The following is a 19,828-nucleotide window of genomic DNA, read 5'->3' as shown; positions in this document are numbered from 1 at the left end:
GTATCATGATACATCATTTTAAATAATGTGTTGCATAAAGTTTGATTCGGTAACCATAAAGTCTTTGAGGCATCACAAAAAAAATTCAAGTTTGATTTGTTATGTGTTATTTTGATGAAAAATTTTATGATTTAATTGTAGATGTCAAGGCAAGAAGATATATCAATTATGAATATTGATGATAGTTGTTCTATTCCACAACCTTCAATTGGAATAGAAACATGTGTGAATTCTAAAGTGAAGGCAACCAAACGAAAAGCAATGAAACCAAGAAGTGAGGTATGGGAGCATTTCACAAAATTTTCCACTTCTGAAAATGAAATTAAAGCTAAATGCAAGTATTGTGAGAAGGAATGTTATTGTGATCCGTATAAAAATGTAACAGCGAGTTTGAGGGCACATATGAATTCTTGTAGAAAAAACCCACATGTTATTGAGACTAATCAAGCACAGTTAAGTCTACAACAAGGTGCAAAAGACAGTGAGGCATGTTTAACTACTTGGAAATTTGATCAAGAAGTATGTAGGAAAGCTTTGGCTAGAATGATTGTGGTTGATGAACTCCCTTTCAAATTTGTAGAAGGGGATGGATTTAAAAAGTTTATGGCTATAACATGTCCAAAGTTTCGAATCTCTTCAAGATGGACAGTTGCACGTGATATTGTTGATTTATATGAAGGTGAGAGAGAAAGGTTAAAAAGTTTCTTAAAAAATTCATCACAAAGAGTTTGTTTGACAACAGATAAATGGACATCGATTCAAAAGATCAATTATATGTGTCTGACAGCTCACTTTATTGATAAAAATTGGACTTTACAAAAAAAGATTATCAATTTTTGTCCAGTTACAAGTCATAAAGGTGAGTCCATTAGTTTAGCAATTGAGACATGCTTAAGGGATTGGGGAATTGAAAAAATTTTGACGATTACTGTTGACAATGCAAGTTCAAATGATGTCGCAATCAGTAATTTGAAAAGAAAGATGGCGAATTGGGATTCTACTATCTTAAAGGGAGAGTGCATTCATATGAGGTGTGTAGCTCATATAATCAATTTGATTGTTGTTGATGGCTTGAAAGATATGAGTGAGTCGGTGACAAGGGTCAGAGATGCAGTGGAATATGTTAAACAATCTCCTTCTAGATTAAATAAGTTTAAAGAATGTGTGAAGATTGAAAAAATTGAAAGCATGAATTCTTTATGTCTTGACGTATCAACAAGATGGAACTCAACTTTCTTAATGTTGAATGTAGCTCAAAAATTTGAAAGAGCTTTCGAAAGATTTGATGAACAAGATCCATGTTATAAATTGGATCTTCAACTCACAAAATGGATTGATGTTGTGAATGATGGTGGAGAGGTGGTATTCGGTGCAGATGGAAAACTTAAAAAAGAAATTAGAACTTTCGATGGGAGGCCTACTAGTGCCGATTGGGAAAATGTTAGGACTTTTGCTGCTTTATTGCAAGTATTTTATGAACTAACTTTGAAAGTTTCAAGTTCATTGTATGTCATATCCAATACTTTTGCACATGAGATTAGTTTCATTCACAAAATATTGAAAGAGTGGAAAGAAAGTGACGATTTTGGTGTATATTCTATGGGAGTTAAAATGAAAAAAAAAAATTTGACAAGTACTGGGGAGATTCCGAGAAAATGAATAATTTACTCTATGTTGCGGTGGTGCTCGATCCAAGACACAAATTGGATTTTGTTGAATTCATGTTGTTAGAATTGTATGGAGATGAAATGGGTGCAAGAGTAGGAAAGACAGAAAAAGAAACTTTGCTTTCTTTGTATAAAAATTACAAGGAGAAGATGGAGCCTCAAGGAAGCAAATCAAAAGTGTTATCTATTCAACAAGTAAATGACGTTGAGCAAAAAAGTGCAAGTCAAACAGATTTAAAAAGACAATCAATTCTTGAGAAGTACAAAAAGCAAAAGGCACAGAATTTTGGTGATGGTAATATTTCAGAATTGGATAGATATCTAAATGAGATGGTTGAGGAGTATTATGAATATTTTGATATGTTGGGATGGTGGAAGCAAAATTGTCATAGATTTCCCATACTTTCTGAAGTTGCTCGTGATGTGTTGGCTATTCAAATATCAATTGTTGCTTCAGAATCTGCTTTTAGTACTGGTGGCCGAGTACTTGATTGTTTTAGGAGTTCATTGACTCCTAAGATAGTGGAAAGCCTTGTTTGCACACAAGATTGGCTCCGTTCATGCCCAATACCAATCAATGTTGAAGAGATTTTGGAGGATATGGAAAACCTAGAAGATCGTATGTTTTTCTTATAAAAATGTTATATTTATAATTTTTTTATTGCTATAAACTTCTAATTTATTTTACTTGTATGTCTTACTTTCTTTTTCAGAGATAGCAAAACTTGGGTTGGACTCATCTTCCTCAACAATACATGTGGATAAATTATAAATGAAATACGTAAGTGAGAATGATAAATGAAACATTTTGTCATGTATTTTATTATGCTCTCTGTTTCATCTTCTTAATTCTTACTTCTTGAACATTATTCTATGTCCATCCATGGTTGATGCTAACACATATTTCTACGATAAACAAAGATTATCGCATCTTATCTTATGTTCTTTTTCGTGTGTTTGGGACTTTTGATTTATTGAGGTGCTGGGCTTTTGAAACTGCATAATGACATTCAAAGTTGTGGATACGAGGACGTGAAGATTATGTGGGAAATGCTGAGAAGAACAGAATATAAGTAATGTCGCCCCACGACAAGCACAAAAGTAGATGGTTTTGGAGGAATATTTCATGGTCTAGCACCCATTCAAACCATGAAGGAGCCGCAGTTTCCTTTTCTTAAAATCAAACTTGATGACGAAAAGCTCTCCAACTATTGCATAATAATATTATAATGAGAGACTTGATTTCCTTCGAGATAGTCATGCACTCATGATTACATTTTGGTGATTGTAATATCTTCAAGTTTGTATCGTTTATGTTTGATCGTAATATTTTCAAGTTTGATTGTAATATCTTCGAGTTTGTATCATTCAAGATAGTCATGCACTCATGTTTTTTTTTTTGTTATAATTCACATTTTTTTTAAAAAAAATCGGTTCGGTTAATTCGATTTCTATGATTAATTCGGTCGATTCGGTTATTCTGAAATAAAATCGGTTAAATCGGTTATAGGTCTATTTGGTTCGGTTGGTAATCGAATAGACCGATTGCACACTGCTAGCAAGATAAGATCCAGACGGGCTTGTCCAATACCGATGATCAGTGTCTAGAATGCATTTTAGATCAATAGAACAAGAAGAGGAGTCGGCCAAAAAGAAAGATCACCAAAAGGACCTTAAAGCCATTCTTCATATACCTCAGCTCCGAGAATAGAAGAACTAGGGATAGGACCTATTAATAAAATTCCAATAAGAAGCGGCTTGTAGAAGCTCATCCATGAACAGATAGCCTATATAAAGTTGAGGATGTGGAAGGATAGGATGAGGCTAATAAATGTCTAAACGTGGATAATATGGCTAGTCCAATAGTCGCCATACATGGAGTAATAAATAATGTTTTTGTAATAAAAAATAATATTTTTCATTGGTTGGGTAAGAAATATGTATCACAAAATTGACTTGTAAAATAATCTAGTACGAGTTTTTGTTTTTACTGATGTATATTAAAAAAATTTAGATAAATGAAAAATTATACCAATATCATTATATTTTTAAAAAACTATTTCATATAAAATGAAAATTTATTATATAGGCACATATCACATACCAAATATAGCTATTTTTTAGATTACAATTCTTAATAAAAAAATATATAAAATTTTAGATTACAATTAGTAATAAAAAAAATATATGTCAAAATGATAATTAATCCATATTATTAAAATTGAGGACATGATAGTAACCACCTAGGAAAGACAACAAATTTTTTTTCCAACTTTACCCTTATATGATACTGATATTACATTTTTGTTTTTTGTTTTTTTAAATTTCAAAACACATTTTTATTTTTATTTTTTTATTTAAACAATTTAAATATCAATTTAGTCTATCTATAATCCAACGATAATGATAAAAAAACTGTACACATATACATCGCGTGTGCAGAGTAACTAATAATAATAAAATATTATCTGTATTTTAGCTTAATTGTACTCTTTTGTTGTTGGGCTTAGGCTTGGACTGGATTTTGTCACTTATAAACTCATAATTTTCAATCTTCCATCCCCCAAACCTCACCCGACCGAGGAGAAACCGCCGCCCATCTAGCCGACTGTTGCTCTAGATTCTCCGTTTGCGGTGAGTTCTATCTTCCAGTTTGTGGTGTCGTTATTCATAGGATGTTATGATTTAGGATTATAATTGAAAGAGGATGGTTATAAGTGAATTTTAGGGCGTTTAAGAAAGCAAAGAACGAAGATTTAATCGCAATTTGTTTTAATGTTATTGTTACTGCCAATATTTTTTGGGTATCAGTTATTGCTATGTTAACGAGGCAATTTTTTTTAATACTTTATTATAATTCGTATTATTTGTTTTTTTATGGGGAAATTTGAATTGTGAGCAGCGGCAAAGATGGTTTTAACCGAAGAGGAAATCACACGACTTTATAGAACCCGGAAGACCGTGATGCAAATGCTGAGAGACAGGGGTTACGTGGTGGGTGATTTTGAGATTGAAATGTCGAAGGCCCAGTTCATCCAGAAGTATGGAGAGAACATGAAGAGGGATGACCTCTTTATTGTTAAAGGCATGCGTGACAATAGCTCCGATCAGGTTCGTGGTCTCGTGAATTCCTTAAGTTTCACTATTTTGTGATTATTGTGAAATTTATTGAGAACACCATACCAAGACTTTAGCCTTTTGAGATATCACGTAAAGAATGGTAGAAATTTTTAATCTTCATGGTTTTTTGGACGGGTGGAGAGAGTGTTCTGGTTTGAAGACGGCACCATACCAAGACTTTAGCTTCTTGAGCTGCATGGTTTTCTCATATTTCAGCTTACCTGGGAGAAAGTTCCCCATGGTTGTTACTCGTCTTTAATAATAGCCTGTGCCCCCTGTTCATCTTGCCCCTAGTTGTGTTTTTGCCCTAGTTCTATGTTGGCCAAAAGCCATAACTAAGTTATTGTGATTGCAATTGGTGTGTTTGACAGTGTTCTGTTGAGTATACTGTTATGTGTACGAGTTTGCGATCTCTAACCAATGGGCAATGGTTGATCATGCAGATCAATGCTCGTGTGTTTGGAAGTTTTTCTTCCTTGTCGACCTATTTTTGCTAATGTGGTTTGGGCCTCATTTGAGAGATTCTCGTGGTATCGTGTTAGAAGAGAAATTTAGGAAATCAAACTTGAATTTTTTATCGCTTCTCATTGGAATATATATACACAAGAATGAGTCGTGGAATTTTCCAAAATACAACTTTCGAATTCTAAGAATTATCGTGAAAGGGATAGTTCTCTTTACTCTAACTGCTAACAAAGGTTAAAGTGATAAAAATTTATTCAAATCCGAAATAACTGAAGGAAAAAATGATAAAATTCATCTGCTGGATTCTTCTTGAATCTTCTATTAGTATGTCGATGATGTACAATATCTCCTGAAGTTGTGGGCCTTTTGCTTGTGCTTGATTGGCTGGATCGGTGGCAACACTTGCATGGTTCAGAATTTTGCCTTATGCAACCAATTCACAGTTTGCCTTCTCATTGCCAGATATATGTGTTCTTTCCAGAGGAACCGAAAGTTGGAGGTAAGACAATGAAGACTTATACCGACCGCATGAAAGCAGAAGGTGTTCATCGGGCAATCTTAGTAGTCCAACAAAATTTAACTCCATTTGCTCGTACCTGCATAAGTGAAATATCTTCGAAATTTAACCTAGAAACTTTTCAGGTGATTGCTGTCTTTCATTGTCATAATTCATAATATTTATTTGAATAATAGGATGATCATTTTGTTCAATGGATATTTTTTTGAATTCTTAGTTCTCATGCAGTTTCATGTGAACTGTTGAGTAATAAGTATATTAGCTGTGTCATCTACGTTTGGCATTTATGCTGCTTAGTTGTACATTTATATGACTGAAGTTCGACCCGCATGCGGTTATGTATGATTAATGTGGAATTTAGGGATACTTATGACTAATGACTGTCATAGTACAGGAGGCAGAGTTGATGGTCAACATTAAAGAGCATGTCCTTGTTCCTGAGCATCAGCTTCTCACTCCTGAAGAAAAGAAGACTTTACTCGAAAGATATACTGTGAAAGAAACACAGGTTAGTTAATGATAACCGATGCAACATCACAGGACACAAGTATATCGTTTTTATGACAATAAATTGAACTCTTAAGAAACCTTTTCTGCGACTCCCACTTGCATAATTTGACTATAAAGCAGCTTGGATACTGTGTATCTTGCTTCTTGAATAGTTAGTTTAATTTTGTTCAGCTACAATTTTCGGTTTTTCATTCAACCTCAAACTATGCAGCTTACATTTAGCATGAAAGATTGTCGGTCCATTGTCATTACGAACTTTATGATTTTCGGCGGTGCTCATTATTATAACCAGTTACATTCCAATAATTCTTCTTCACGGGCCGGCACTATCTGTGGACCTTTTTTCTGTTTGTAACTTATTGAAATTTATGTTGGTCCCACGTGCGGAATTTTGAGATAATAAAACCCGAAAATAAAGAATAAACTGGACACCGAGATTTACGTGGAAAACCCCTAAAAATTATTAGGGTAAAAACCACGGGCAAGATGAAAAGAATTTCCACTATAATATTTTGTGGTGTACAACTCACTCACTGTGTTTCCAAAGAGAACACACTCTCTTAATACAGGAGAACAAAACACCTCACAAATATTATAGAATGCTATAAGATGAGAGAAAACTCGAAGAAGGGATAATTTCAAAATGAAGGGGGGAGCTCTATTTATAGAGCCCCTTGACCGTGTGAAGACGCGTATAAAACGCGTCTTCCATCTTTCCACGAAAATTCTGTCAGTGGAAATTTCCTTCTGCATACATTTAATACACGTTTTTTTATTTTCTTTGACTGGTCCCACCTATTAAATTCTTTGTCGACATTTCTCCCACTTGGAGATTTGATTGAGAATCAAACACATCTCCACACATCCTTTCAATCTTGCCATTCCCTGCTGCTTACGTTTCTGCTAGGCCACTGGAGGATCTACACCACTCAAACTTATCAGTGTTTACTGGCTTGGTCAAAAAATCAGCTATGTTATCCTTCGTATGGATTTTCTGCATATCCATGCTTCTTTTTTCTACTACTTCCCGCACAAAGTGAAATTGTACTCCAATGTGTTTTGTACTGGAATGAAAGGCTGGATTCCTTGCGATGTGCAAGGCACTCTGACTGTCACAAAACAAAGAAACATTTTCTTGTTTGTGCCCGATCTCCTCCAATAACCTTTTAATCCATATTGCCTCCTTGCAAGCTTGAGTAGGTGTCATATATTCTGCCTCCGTTGTAGATAACGCCACAACTGTCTGCAGTTTTGAAACCCAGCTTACTGCTCCTCCTGCAAGTGTAAACACATAACCAGTAGTAGAATTCCTCTTATCAAGATCACCTGCATAATCTGAATCGACATAGCCCCTGAGTGTAAAATCCGATCATCCATAACATAATGCAGCATTCGAGGTACCCTTAATGTATCTAAGGATCCTCTTAACAGTGCTCCAATGCTCTCGTCCAGGATTCGCCATATACCGACTAACTGCTCCCACTGCTTGAGCAGTGTCCGGTCTTGTACAGATCATGGCGAACATCAAACTCCCCACTGCTGATGCATATGGTACTCGAGACCTCTCAATCCTCTCTGCTTCACTGCTAGGACACATCTCGGAGGATAACTTGAAGTTAACAGGAAGAGGGGTCGAAATTGGCTTACTATCTTGCATGTTGAAGCGTTGCAAGACTTTCTTCAAATACTTTTTCTGAGAAAGCCAAATCTTTCTGTTACTTCTGTCTCGGTGAACTTGCATCCCTAGAATCTTGTTTGCTGGTCCCAAGTCCTTCATATCAAATTCCCTAGCCAACTGTGCCTTCAATCCCTGGACTTGATCTTTGTTGGGGCCTGCTACCAACATGTCGTCCACATACAACAACAAAATGATATAATCATCACCAGACCTCTTGAAATACGTACAAGGGTCTGCACTCAGTCTGTTGTATCCAAGGCTCATGATATAGGAATCAAATCTCTTGTACCAACACCTCGGCGCCTGTTTGAGACCGTACAGAGATTTGTTCAACCTGCAAACCAAGTTCTCTTTGCCTTTTTACGCAAAACCTTCTGGCTGGAGCATATAAATTTCTTCTTCAAGATCTCCATGAAGAAACGCCGTTTTCACATCGAGATGTAGGTCAAACACCGCACACAATGCCAACACTACTCTGACTGTTGTAAGCCGAACCACAGGAGAAAAGATCTCATTGAAGTCAATGCCTTCTTTCTGAGCATACCCTTTTACGACCACTCTAGCACGATACCGCTCCACTTGGTTATTGCCATCACGCTTGATCTTATAGACCCATCTGTTTCCAATGGCTTTCCTCCCTCATGGTAGTGTAACAAGATCCCAAGTCTTATTCTTGTCTAATGCCTCCAATTCTTCTTGCATTGCTATCATCCTCAAGGATACATCCGAGCTTTGAGTAGCCTCGTGGAAACTCGATGGCTCACCATCCTCTGATAATAGAAAATATGCAATGTTACTTTCAGTGACATAATCTGAAAGCCAACCTGGTGGTCTTCTGTCTCGAGTTGACTGCCTCACATTGGAAACTTCAGACTCAACTTGTTCTTGTTCTTCGTGCTCTAGTACTGCTTCACAAGAAACTTGACCTTCATCCGTCTTATTTTCCACCTGAAATATAGTAGTTTCTGAATTCGGTGTGCCTTTGTCTCCCTTTACTTTATCTTCCTCGAAGATAACATCCCTGCTGATGACAAGCTTGTGGACAGTAGGATCCCACAAGCGAAACCCCTTTATTCCATCAGCATAACCCAAGAAGATACATTTTCTGGATTTCGAATCCAACTTTGATCTTTCTTGCTCATTGTACAGAACGTACACAGGACTTCCAAATGTATGCAAATGAGAATAATCTGTCGGCTTCCCAGTCCACATCTCCATCGGAGTCTTCAGATTAATCGCCATTGAAGGAGAACGATTAATAATATAACAAGCGGTTTTGACTGCTTCTGCCCAAAATGACTTGTCTAGACCCACAGTCCTCAACATAGCTCTTGTTCTGTCGAAAAAGGTCCTGTTCATCCGCCCCGCCACTCCATTCTGTTGAGGTGTGTAAGCCGTTGTGAACTGTCTTTTGATGCCTTAATGTTGACAATATGCATCAAACTCGTCACTGGTATATTCTCCTCCATTGTCAGTCCTTAGACACTTGATTTTCTTCTCAGAATCAAGTTCAACCCGCGCTTTGAAATCTTTGAAGATCTGGAAAACATCTGATTTCTTCTTGATTGGATACACCCAACATCTCCTAGAGAAATCATCAATGAACGAGACAAAGTATCTCGCTCCTCCTAGGGATACAACCGGTGCTTGCCAAACATCCGAATGAATCAGCTCCAATATGCTTTTGCTCCTGGCAGTAGAAGTGCCAAACTTTAATATGTGTTGTTTACTGGTAACACAGTGCTCACAAAAGGGTAGTGACACTTTTGTAAGTCCCGGCAGCAGCTTCCGTTCTGTGAGAATTTTCAACCCTCGTTCTGACATATGCCCGAGCTTTCTATGCCATAACACTGTTAATTCTTCTCCTGAACCAATTGATGCTACAACTAATTCTGCCTCTTTGTGTGTTTCTCCCAAAAGTACATACAGATTTGCAGCAACCTTTTCCGCCTTCATAACCACAAGCGCGCCTTTCACAATTTTCATGATCCCATTCTCAATACGAGTTTTGCACCCGATGTCATCCAATTGCCCCAAGGACAAAAGATTTTTCGTCAGTCCTTTCACATGTCGTACCTCCTGTATGGTGCGAATGGTGCCATCAAACATTTTAATTTTGATAGTACCAACCCCAGCGATTTCCAAGACATGATTATTTCCCATGAATACAGATCCTCCTGAGACTGGTTCATAATGATCAAACCATTCTCTCCGAGACGTCATGTGCCACGTCGCTCCTGAATCCATAATCCTCGTGTCACAAAATTTGTCCCTGTCATCTGTAACAGTTGTTGTTTCGGTGAATAAAATTTCACCACTGCCTGAAGTACTGGCCACATTTCCTTGAGAACTCTTCTCGATAATCGTACACTCTTTCTTGAAGTGCCCTTTACCACCACATTTAAAGCAGTAAATATTTTTCTTCTTACTTCTCGACTTTGATCTACCTCGTCTTTGGCTCCCACTGAAATCGCGGTCCATAAATCTTCCTCTTATCATCGGTAAAGCCTCCGCCTGCTTCGATGTTACCAACCTATCTTCCTTATTCTTGCGTCGGCTTTCTTCACCGAGAACCGCAGTTAAGACATCGTCGTATCTTAGAAAGCCCATAAGAATATTGTTGGTAATGTTGATGATAAGTTGATCATATGAATCTGGTAGCCTTTGAAGTAAAAGCTCCGCACGTTCATTTTCCCCTATTTTATGCTCCATGGAAGTGGGTGGGGCAAATAGAGTATTCAGTGTGTTGATATGGTCGGTCATCGATGAAGATTCCGCCATCCGAAGAGTATAAAGCCTTCTCTTTAGGAAAATCATGTTGTGTAGGGACTTGACCTCGTACATCTTTGTCAGAGTATCCCAGATAACTTTTGCTGTTTTTATCTCAGAGATATTTGACAATACTTCGTCTGCTATAGCAAAGTGTAAATTGGCAACAGCGTTGTCATTCATCTCATTCCACTTTCCATCATCCGTAATCTCCACCGGTCTATCTCCAATAGCCGCCAAGCAATTCTCCTTTCTTAAAACTTCTTGTATCTTTCTTTTCCACAGCATAAAATTGCTTCCGTTGAACTTTGCTATCTCGTACCTTCCCGCATTATGTCTACAACAATTTGGTAGACTGGACAAAATAATCCCGCCTTAATAAAAAAATCTCAAAAAATCTTTTCTGATGTGGAAGATCAGTCTAGGCTGCAACCACAGAGCATACTCAGAATTTTAAGAAATTTTAAACCAAGCTCTGATACCACTTGTTGGTCCCACGTGCGGAATTTTAAGAAATGTCGACAAAGAATTTAATAGGTGAGACCAGTCAAAGAAAATAAAAAAACGTGTATTAAATGTATGCAGAAGGAAATTTCCACTGACAGAATTTTTGTGGAAAGATGGAAGACGCGTTTTATACGCGTCTTCACACGGTCAAGGGGCTCTATAAATAGAGCTCCCTCCTTCATTTTGAAATTATTCCTTCTTCGAGTTTTCTCTCATCTTATAGCATTCTATAATATTTGTGAGGTGTTTTGTTCTCCTGTATTAAGAGAGTGTGTTCTCTTTGAAAACACAGTGAGTGAGTTGTACACCACAAAATATTATAGTGGAAATTCTTTTCATCTTGTCCGTGGTTTTTACCCTAATAATTTTTAGGGGTTTTCCACGTAAATCTCGGTGTCCAGTTTATTCTTTATTTTCGGGTTTTATTATCTCAAAATTCCGCACGTAGGACCAACAATTTATTGGTTCCAACAACTCATGAAGGAGAGTTATCCCAATCAGGGGGGTTGTGAGAGCAAAGAGCTGCCTCCCTGTGGAGTGCACTGGCGGTTGTTGGCAGCCATAGCGGTATTGAGAATGAATACATATTATAATTTTTTTACTAATTTTTGGGTTCAGTTCCGAAGGTTCTACCAGTTAATGGAGTAATTAAAAATTGCACCAATAATTATAACTTTATTAAACAGACTTGTGATTAATATTTACATATTCCAAACTGTGAAAGTGGCCAACAATCTACTCCACTGCATATATTTATAAATCGCTTTTCCTCTTTAAACCCGTGTTCCAATCCTTTATGATATATAGTTATGCAAAACAGATAAGAAATCTCAATTGTTTTTATGGCTATGTGATGTTTCTTTAACATGGAATTTTTTCTGTTTGCTGGTATTGTGGCATTCCCTTATTTATGCTCACAACTTGGTCATTCTTGGCTTCTTGCTATTATGGTCTGCCTGACCGGTGTTTCTTATGATTGTGGTGTAACAGTTACCTCGTATTCAGATAACCGACCCCATCGCCAGATATTACGGGCTAAGGCGTGGACAAGTAGTGAAAATTATCCGACCGAGTGAGACCGCTGGGCGCTATGTTACTTACCGTTTTGTGGTCTGAACTTCTGCAGCTTTGGTTGTGAGAGGACATTCTATCATGAATTTTAAAATCTGGATCTGGGTTATGGACGAAATGTGCCTCTGTGTTTGTTTAAAGATTTAGGAATGTTTCTTGAATAAATTCTTGAACCTTTGAGATTGTCGAGATGTAATTTCCCCTTGAATGATTTGTTGATCTGTGCCAGGTTAAATAGTTTATATTTTTGAATATATATCTTGTTCCATAGTTGTGTTCTTACTCCATGTAAATCATATTAAATTTGACTCTGTTTTTATACATTTTTTGTTGTATGTATATAGCTTCACGATAAAATATTCTTTGGTTAAATGTTTATCTATAAAAATCTTTCTGAAAAAAAATCATAAAACCCATCAAAAAGTGGTCTAATGAATATAGCTTAAAATTTTTTTTTTAAAAAAAAGTCTGAAATTTAACTTTTAGGTTGTGTCTACATCTTTGTTTTAAAATCAAATCAGACCGATCGATTTGATTGGAAATAGTCCATGGATTTGGTTTGGATATAGTCTAAAAATGACTAAAAATCATTTTTAAGGTCAGAACCGATTGGACCAGTGAACTTGATAAAAATTAAAATTGGTTTGGAAAACTGGTTCGGTCGATTCACCAATTTTATTTTATTTTTAATGTTTTTAAAAAATCAAAATTTGATTATTTTTTGGGTAATTTGTAAATAAATCCCCAAACCCAACTTCAACTTTATCCTAACTCCCTACACCCAAAAAAATTTGTTTAAACCCTCTAAACCATTAAAAAAAGACAATATTACCCTTATATATGTTAATTTCAAATGATTGATTTTCTATTATTTTTCTGAGCCAAAAATGGTATCAGAGCCGATGTAAAATTATTTCAAACATATAAATGTATTATTATTATGTAATTAAATGTTTGAGGAGGAGAATTTTCTCAATTAACATGAATCTGAACCAATGTTCGAGATTAACTATTTACAGGACTTATTCCAGAACTCTGGAATGTTTGAAACAGGAAGATCTAACCAATGTTAGATATCAAGAAGGAACTTATTAGAGTTCTAAGATACACTTATGATTCAAAATAACAGGTTCCTAGAAATAGTATTGGATTCTTCTAAACTTTCTGGAGATCTTAGAGAAATTCAAAAGACAGTACAGAATTATGGCAATATGTTGTATTATGTACCTCAAATTATAGAGAAAATTCTTGAAAACCCGGAAGAAATTCTTGGAATATTAAAGGATATTCGAACGAGAATATAAAACCTAGAACAATAACCAAATTCTAGTAGAAGGACTTCAGAAAGAAGGTTACCACCATCATTTGGTACTGAAACTTTATTACATCAAATAGGAATGACCAAAGTGATAACAAAACCTTTAACTGAGGAAGAAAAAATGATCAATCTAATTAAAACAGTCTCAGAAAAGAAATTAATATGATGGCAACTTTAGAAATGATTGGTCTAGAGGATCTCCAAAACCTTGCAGAATCATTTGTGAATCTTAAGGTTGTAGATCTAAAGATGAACACAACTGGGGGTGAACAACCCACCATACCTGGTCATCTTCGCAAGAACCACCAAAAGAAAGTGTGAGATATCAGAATATAAATATGAGAGAATCCCAACCAGACTTTTACATTGGTGGAGAATCACACCCAGCAGGAACAAGGTCAAGGAAGAGTCAAATTCTTTTGCACCAAACACCTTATGAGAAATCTGTTTTAGAACCTGTACATACTTATGGGGTTATGCTTAATCTAGATGTATTAGACTTTAAAAACAGAGAAGATCTCATAGATGATTGGACATCTGCTATGAGAATCGCAGCATGAACACTTGATCTCAACAGAGAAGGATTCATTAAACTTCTAAAAATAAGTCTTATGGGATCAATTAAAATTTTTTGGGACACGACTTCGGTAGAAACCAAAGAATCCGTCCTAGCTGGAGAATCTCTTAGCGATATAGCCGGAAGAATGGCTACTCTTTTCAAAGCACAATTTATAGTGGTAGACTATTTCAACAGTCAAGAAACAATGAAGAAAAAGAAATATACTCAAGCTCTGTATAGTATTGAAGTACATGATATATGTTTAGTGGATGAATATATTATGTTGTTTACTAAATATAGATGGAATTCAGGGGTCGAAGAAGGTATAACAATGCAACTTTTTTTCGTCAAGATGCCAAGTCCCTGGTGAGAAATGCTAATAAGGGAATATAACCCTGGAAATTCAGATACTCTAGCAAGAAGAGCCTCTTTCCTCAAAGGAAAATTGACAGAATGATGTCATTTGTCAGCATTACAAAAGAATTACAAACGTTTAAAGAGTATTAACAAAAATACTCCTCTGTGTTGTAAAGAAAATGATTTTCCAACAATTATTGGAAATAAACCACAAAGGCAAAAAAAAAAGAGTTTTAGATCTCATCCTTATGCCAGAAGTGGAAGAAGTTTTTGGAAACCAATAACAGTTTGGTCAAGACAAAAGACCAGATCCTACAAATCTGGGCAAAGAAGTGGACCATCAAGAAATTGGACATCATCTCAAGCATCGAGTACATCTCAGAGCACAGGAAGAATACCTAAAAAAAAACTTTTAGAAGAGCTCACACTAGAGCTAATAAAAGTTTTAAGGATTGCAATTGATGTACATGTGGAGCAAGAAGTCATATCTCGACAAACTGTCTAGAAAATGAAAAAAGAGGAATAAAATGTTTCGATCCAACCCCGGATATTGATTATCTTACTAAAGAAAAGCGTAATTTATACTAACTAAATTGATTTGGTTAAGTCAAAAACAAAATATCTAAAGACCTTTCAAAGAAAAAATAATAAGAGATAAAATTTCAACCTTCTAATTTCTATCTTAACCTCCACGTGTCCACGATTTTCTCTATTTTTTGTGCCACCATTTTAATTTGAGTAGGTCTCTTGTGAGACGATTTCACGAATCTTTATCTGTGAGACTGATCAACCCTACCGATATTCACAATAAAAAGTAATACTCTTAGCATAAAAAGTAATACTTTTTATGCATGACCCAAATAAGATATCCGTCTCATAAAATACGACCCGTGAAACCGTCTCACACAAGTTTTTGCCTTTTATTTTCAAATCAAAAGAATAACAAATAAAAATCTTCCTCTTTCTCACTCCAAGTCTCATCTCTTTCTATTTTATTTAGCAAAATACGGTCATAGTAATTATATTAGTGGGTTAGTATGATCAAAAGTGATATTACAACTCTAACCCTATTTTTACTAGATAAAAATAGTTTTTGTGAAATGGTCTCACGGTTATTTGTGAGACAAGTCGATCCGATCCATACATGGAGTAATAAATAATTTTTTTGTTATAAAAAATAATATTTTTAATGAGTTGGATAAGGTAGGAAATATGTATCACAAAATTGACTTGTAAAATGATCTAATACGAGTTTTTGTGTTTTACTTATGCATACTAATAAAAATTTAGATAAATGAAAAATTATACCAATATCATTATATTTTAAAAAAATTATTTCATATAAAATTAAAATTTAATATATAGGCACATATCACATACCAAATATTGCTATTTCTAATAGAATTTATATATTTATATTATTAAATTTTAGATTACAAAGTATTAACTGTATTTTAGCTTAATTGGATTCTTTTGTTTTTGGGCTTGGCTTGGGCTGGATTTTGTCACTTTATAAGCTCATAATTTTCAATCTTCCATCCCCCAAACCTCACCCCACCGAGGAGAAACCGCCGCCGACTAGCCGACCGTTGCTCTAGATTCTCCGTTTGCGGTGAGTTCTATCTTCCAGTTTGTGGTGTCGTTATTCATAGGATGTTATGATTTAGGATTATAATTGAAAGAGGATGGTTATAAGTGAATTTTAGGGCGTTTAAGAAAGCAAAGAACGAAGATTTAATCGCAATTTGTTTTAATGTTATTGTTACTGCCAATATTTTTTGGGTATCAGTTATTGCTATGTTAACGAGGGAATTTTTTTTATACTTTATTATAATTCGTATTATTTGTTTTTTTATTTGGGGAAATTTGGATTGTGAGCAGCGGCAAACATGGTTTTGTCCGACGAGGAAATCACACGACTTTATAGAACCCGGAAGACCGTGATGCAAATGCTGAGAGACAGGGGTTACGTGGTGGGTGATTTTGAGATTGAAATGTCGAAGGCCCAGTTCATCCAGAAGTATGGAGAGAACATGAAGAGGGATGACCTCTTTATTGTTAAAGGCATGCGTGACAATAGCTCCGATCAGGTTCGTGGTCTCGTGAATTCCTTAAGTTTCACCATTTTGTGAAATTTATTGAGAACACCATACCAAGACTTTAGCCTTTTGAGATATCACGTAAAGAATGGTAGAAATTTTTAACGTTCATGGTTTTTTGGACGGGTGGAGAGAGTGTTCTGGTATGGAGACGGCACCATACCAAGACTTTAGCTTCTTGAGCTGCATGGTTTTCTCATATTTCAGCTTACCTGGGAGAAAGTTCCCCATGGTTGTTACTCGTCTTTAATAATAGCCTGTGCCCCCTGTTCATCTTGCCCCTAGTTGTGTTTTTGCCCTAGTTCTATGTTGGCCAAAAGCCATAACTAAGTTATTGTGATTGCAATTGGTGTGTTTGACAGTGTTCTGTTGAGTATACTGTTATGTGTACGAGTTTGCGATCTCTAACCAATGGGCAATGGTTGATCATGCAGATCAATGCTCGTGTGTTTGGAAGTTTTTCTTCCTTGTCGACCTATTTTTGCTAATGTGGTTTGGGCCTCATTTGAGAGATTCTCGTGGTATCGTGTTAGAAGAGAAATTTAGGAAATCAAACTTGAATTTTTTATCGCTTCTCATTGGAATATATATATATACAAGAATGAGTCGTGGAATTTTCCAAAATACAACTTACGAATTCTAAGAATTATCCTGAAAGGTATAATTCTCTTTACTCTAACTGCTAACAAAGGTTAAAGTGATAAAAATTTATTCAAAGTTCAAACCCGAAATAACTGAAGGAAAAAATGATAAATTCATCTGCTGGATTCTTCTTGAATCTTCTATTAGTATGTTGATGGTGTACAATATCTCCTGAAGTTGTTGGCCTTTTGCTTGTGCTTGATTGGCTGGATCGGTGGCAACACTTACATGGTTCAGAATTTTGCCTTATGCAACCAATTCACAGTTTGCCTTCTCATTGCCAGATATATGTGTTCTTTCCAGAGGAACCGAAAGTTGGAGGTAAGACAATGAAGACTTATACCGACCGCATGAAAGCAGAAGGTGTTCATCGGGCAATCTTAGTAGTCCAACAAAATTTAACTCCATTTGCTCGTACCTGCATAAGTGAAATATCTTCGAAATTTAACCTAGAAACTTTTCAGGTGATTGCTGTCTTTCATTGTCATAATTCATAATATTTATTTGAATAATAGGATGATCATTTTGTTCAATGGATATTTTTTTGAATTCTTGGTTCTCATGCACTTTCATGTGAACTGTTGAGTAATTAGTATATTAGCTGTGTCATCTACGTTTGGCATTTCTGCTGCTTAGTTGTACATTTATATGACTGAAGTTCAACGCATGCGGTTATGTATGATTAATGTGGAATTTAGGGATACTTATGACTAATGACTGTCATAGTACAGGAGGCAGAGTTGATGGTCAACATTACAGAGCATGTCCTTGTTCCTGAGCATCAGCTTCTCACTCCTGAAGAAAAGAAGACTTTACTCGAAAGATATACTGTGAAAGAAACACAGGTTAGTTAATGATAACCGATGCAACATCACAGGACACAAGTATATCGTTTTTATGACAATAAATTGAACTCTTAAGAAACCTTTTCTGCGACTCCCACTTGCATAATTTGACTATAAAGCAGCTTGGATACTGTGTATCTTGCTTCTTGAATAGTTAGTTTAATTTTGTTCAGCTACAATTTTCGGTTTTTCATTCAACCTCAAACTATGCAGCTTACATTTAGCATGAAAGATTGTCGGTCCATTGTCATTACGAACTTTATGATTTTCGGCGGTGCTCATTATTATAACCAGTTACATTCCAATAATTCTTCTTCGCGGGCCGGCACTATCTGTGGACCTTTTTTCTGTTTGTAACTTATTGAAATTTGTTGGTTCCAACAACTCATGAAGGAGAGTTATCCCAAGCAGGCTGATTTTTTTTGGGGAAAGTGAAGAAATTGGCGGTCATAGATGCCAATCGCAATCAACCACAGCCAGTGCTTAGAATTTCTAAGAGAATGGATTCGAAAAATGAAAATGGTGGAAACTCTTATTTCAGGATAAAGAAAAGAATTGGCCATGGTGACAAGTAACAGCAAAGAGCTGCCTCCCTACCCTGGCGGTTGGTGGCAGCCATAGCTGCATTGAGAATGGATATATATTATAAATTTTTTTACTAATTTTTGGGTTCAGGTCCGGAGGTTCTACCAGTTAATGGAGTAATTAAAAATTGTACCAATAATTATAACTTTATTAAACAAACTTGTGATTAATGTTTACATATTCCAAACTGTGAAAGTGGCCAACAACCTACTCCACTGCATATATTTATAAATCGCTTTTCCTCTTTAAACCCGTGTTCCAATCCTTTATTATATGTAGTTATGCCAAACAAATAAGAAATCTCAATTGTTTTTATGGCTATGTGATGTTTCTTTAACATGGAATTTTTTCTGTTTGCTGGTATTGTGGCATTCCCTTATTTATGCTCACAACTTGGTCATTCTTGGCTTCTTGCTATTATGGTCTGCCTGACCGGTGTTTCTTATGATTGTGGTGTAACAGTTACCTCGTATTCAGATAACCGACCCCATCGCCAGATATTACGGGCTAAGGCGTGGACAAGTAGTGAAAATTATCCGACCGAGTGAGACCGCTGGGCGCTATGTTACTTACCGTTTTGTGGTCTGAACTTCTGCAGCTTTTGTGGTCTGAACTTGTCACACCTTTGTGCTACATGTGGAAAAATGAATACTTAAAATGACTTATAATGAGTTATAGTAGATTTTTACAATAACTTGGACTGATCATTTCCGTAAACAAATGACAAATACAAAATAGTTTGCTATAAAAGTCTATTGTTGGATCTTGAGCGTGACAAAATATAATAAAGATATGTTTTTTTTTTCATTAAGTTCCACTGATATTGTTGTCTCTACGCCAATTTTCAACGCTTTTGACAATCATCGGACGTTCACGAAAATCAATTTCAGTGCATTCTCATGTGTTTTTGGAGTTTTTTTTGCACTTATTTGTCTAAATCCGACTGTAATTACAAAATATGAAGTCCTTCAAATATTACACATATACACATGCTTGCATACATACAATTTTTAAAAATAAATAAAGAGTCGTGCCAATTCATAATAGGGCAGTTTGCAAGACATTCCAAACTACCATTATTATTTTATGCAATTCAACGTGGATGCGTAACCAACAATA

The 19,828-nt window shown here is 35.8% G+C and overlaps 2 protein-coding genes across 5 annotated transcripts; both read left to right on the top strand.

Moving 5' to 3' along the window:
• The first annotated feature begins 4,171 nt into the window (after nt 1-4,171).
• LOC140975127 (DNA-directed RNA polymerases II and IV subunit 5A-like) lies at nt 4,172-18,706 on the top strand. Of its 2 annotated transcripts, XR_012174908.1 has the most exons (6): nt 4,172-4,301; nt 4,570-4,778; nt 5,715-5,894; nt 6,164-6,277; nt 12,224-12,533; nt 18,666-18,706. XR_012174908.1 is itself a non-coding variant. In XM_073438669.1 (5 exons), the coding sequence occupies exons 2-5, from the start codon at nt 4,578-4,580 to the stop codon at nt 12,347-12,349; spliced, it is 621 nt and encodes a 206-aa protein (XP_073294770.1). In that variant the 5' UTR covers nt 4,172-4,301; nt 4,570-4,577; the 3' UTR covers nt 12,350-12,549. The 2 variants fall into 2 exon arrangements, 1 of the variants encoding a protein (XP_073294770.1); XM_073438669.1 differs by lacking the exon at nt 18,666-18,706 and having other exon boundaries at nt 12,224-12,549.
• LOC140975128 (DNA-directed RNA polymerases II and IV subunit 5A-like) lies at nt 4,187-19,436 on the top strand. Of its 3 annotated transcripts, none has more exons than XM_073438671.1 (5): nt 4,187-4,301; nt 16,420-16,628; nt 17,564-17,743; nt 18,011-18,124; nt 19,172-19,436. In XM_073438671.1, exons 2-5 carry the CDS (start codon nt 16,428-16,430, stop codon nt 19,295-19,297), a joined length of 621 nt encoding a protein of 206 aa, XP_073294772.1. In that variant the 5' UTR covers nt 4,187-4,301; nt 16,420-16,427; the 3' UTR covers nt 19,298-19,436. The 3 variants fall into 3 exon arrangements, with proteins under 3 accessions (XP_073294772.1, XP_073294771.1, XP_073294773.1); XM_073438670.1 differs by lacking the exon at nt 4,187-4,301 and adding an exon at nt 16,023-16,150 and having other exon boundaries at nt 19,172-19,432; XM_073438672.1 differs by lacking the exon at nt 4,187-4,301 and adding an exon at nt 16,126-16,167.
• Nucleotides 19,437-19,828: the final 392 nt, after the last annotated feature.

The sequence above is a fragment of the Primulina huaijiensis genome, chromosome 4 (genome assembly GCF_012295235.1).
Source record: "Primulina huaijiensis isolate GDHJ02 chromosome 4, ASM1229523v2, whole genome shotgun sequence".
Classification (NCBI taxonomy): domain Eukaryota; kingdom Viridiplantae; phylum Streptophyta; class Magnoliopsida; order Lamiales; family Gesneriaceae; genus Primulina; species Primulina huaijiensis.
This window is presented reverse-complemented; position numbering and strand designations above follow the sequence as displayed.

Coding starts and splice junctions, on each gene's coding strand:
- LOC140975127 (XM_073438669.1), top strand. CDS start 4,578: ATGGTTTTAACCGAAGAGGAAATCACACGACTTTATAGAACCCGGAAG. Junction 4,779..5,714: donor GTGACAATAGCTCCGATCAG/GTTCGTGGTCTC, acceptor TCTCATTGCCAG/ATATATGTGTTCTTTCCAGA. Junction 6,278..12,223: donor ATACTGTGAAAGAAACACAG/GTTAGTTAATGA, acceptor GTGGTGTAACAG/TTACCTCGTATTCAGATAAC.
- LOC140975128 (XM_073438671.1), top strand. CDS start 16,428: ATGGTTTTGTCCGACGAGGAAATCACACGACTTTATAGAACCCGGAAG. Junction 16,629..17,563: donor GTGACAATAGCTCCGATCAG/GTTCGTGGTCTC, acceptor TCTCATTGCCAG/ATATATGTGTTCTTTCCAGA. Junction 18,125..19,171: donor ATACTGTGAAAGAAACACAG/GTTAGTTAATGA, acceptor GTGGTGTAACAG/TTACCTCGTATTCAGATAAC.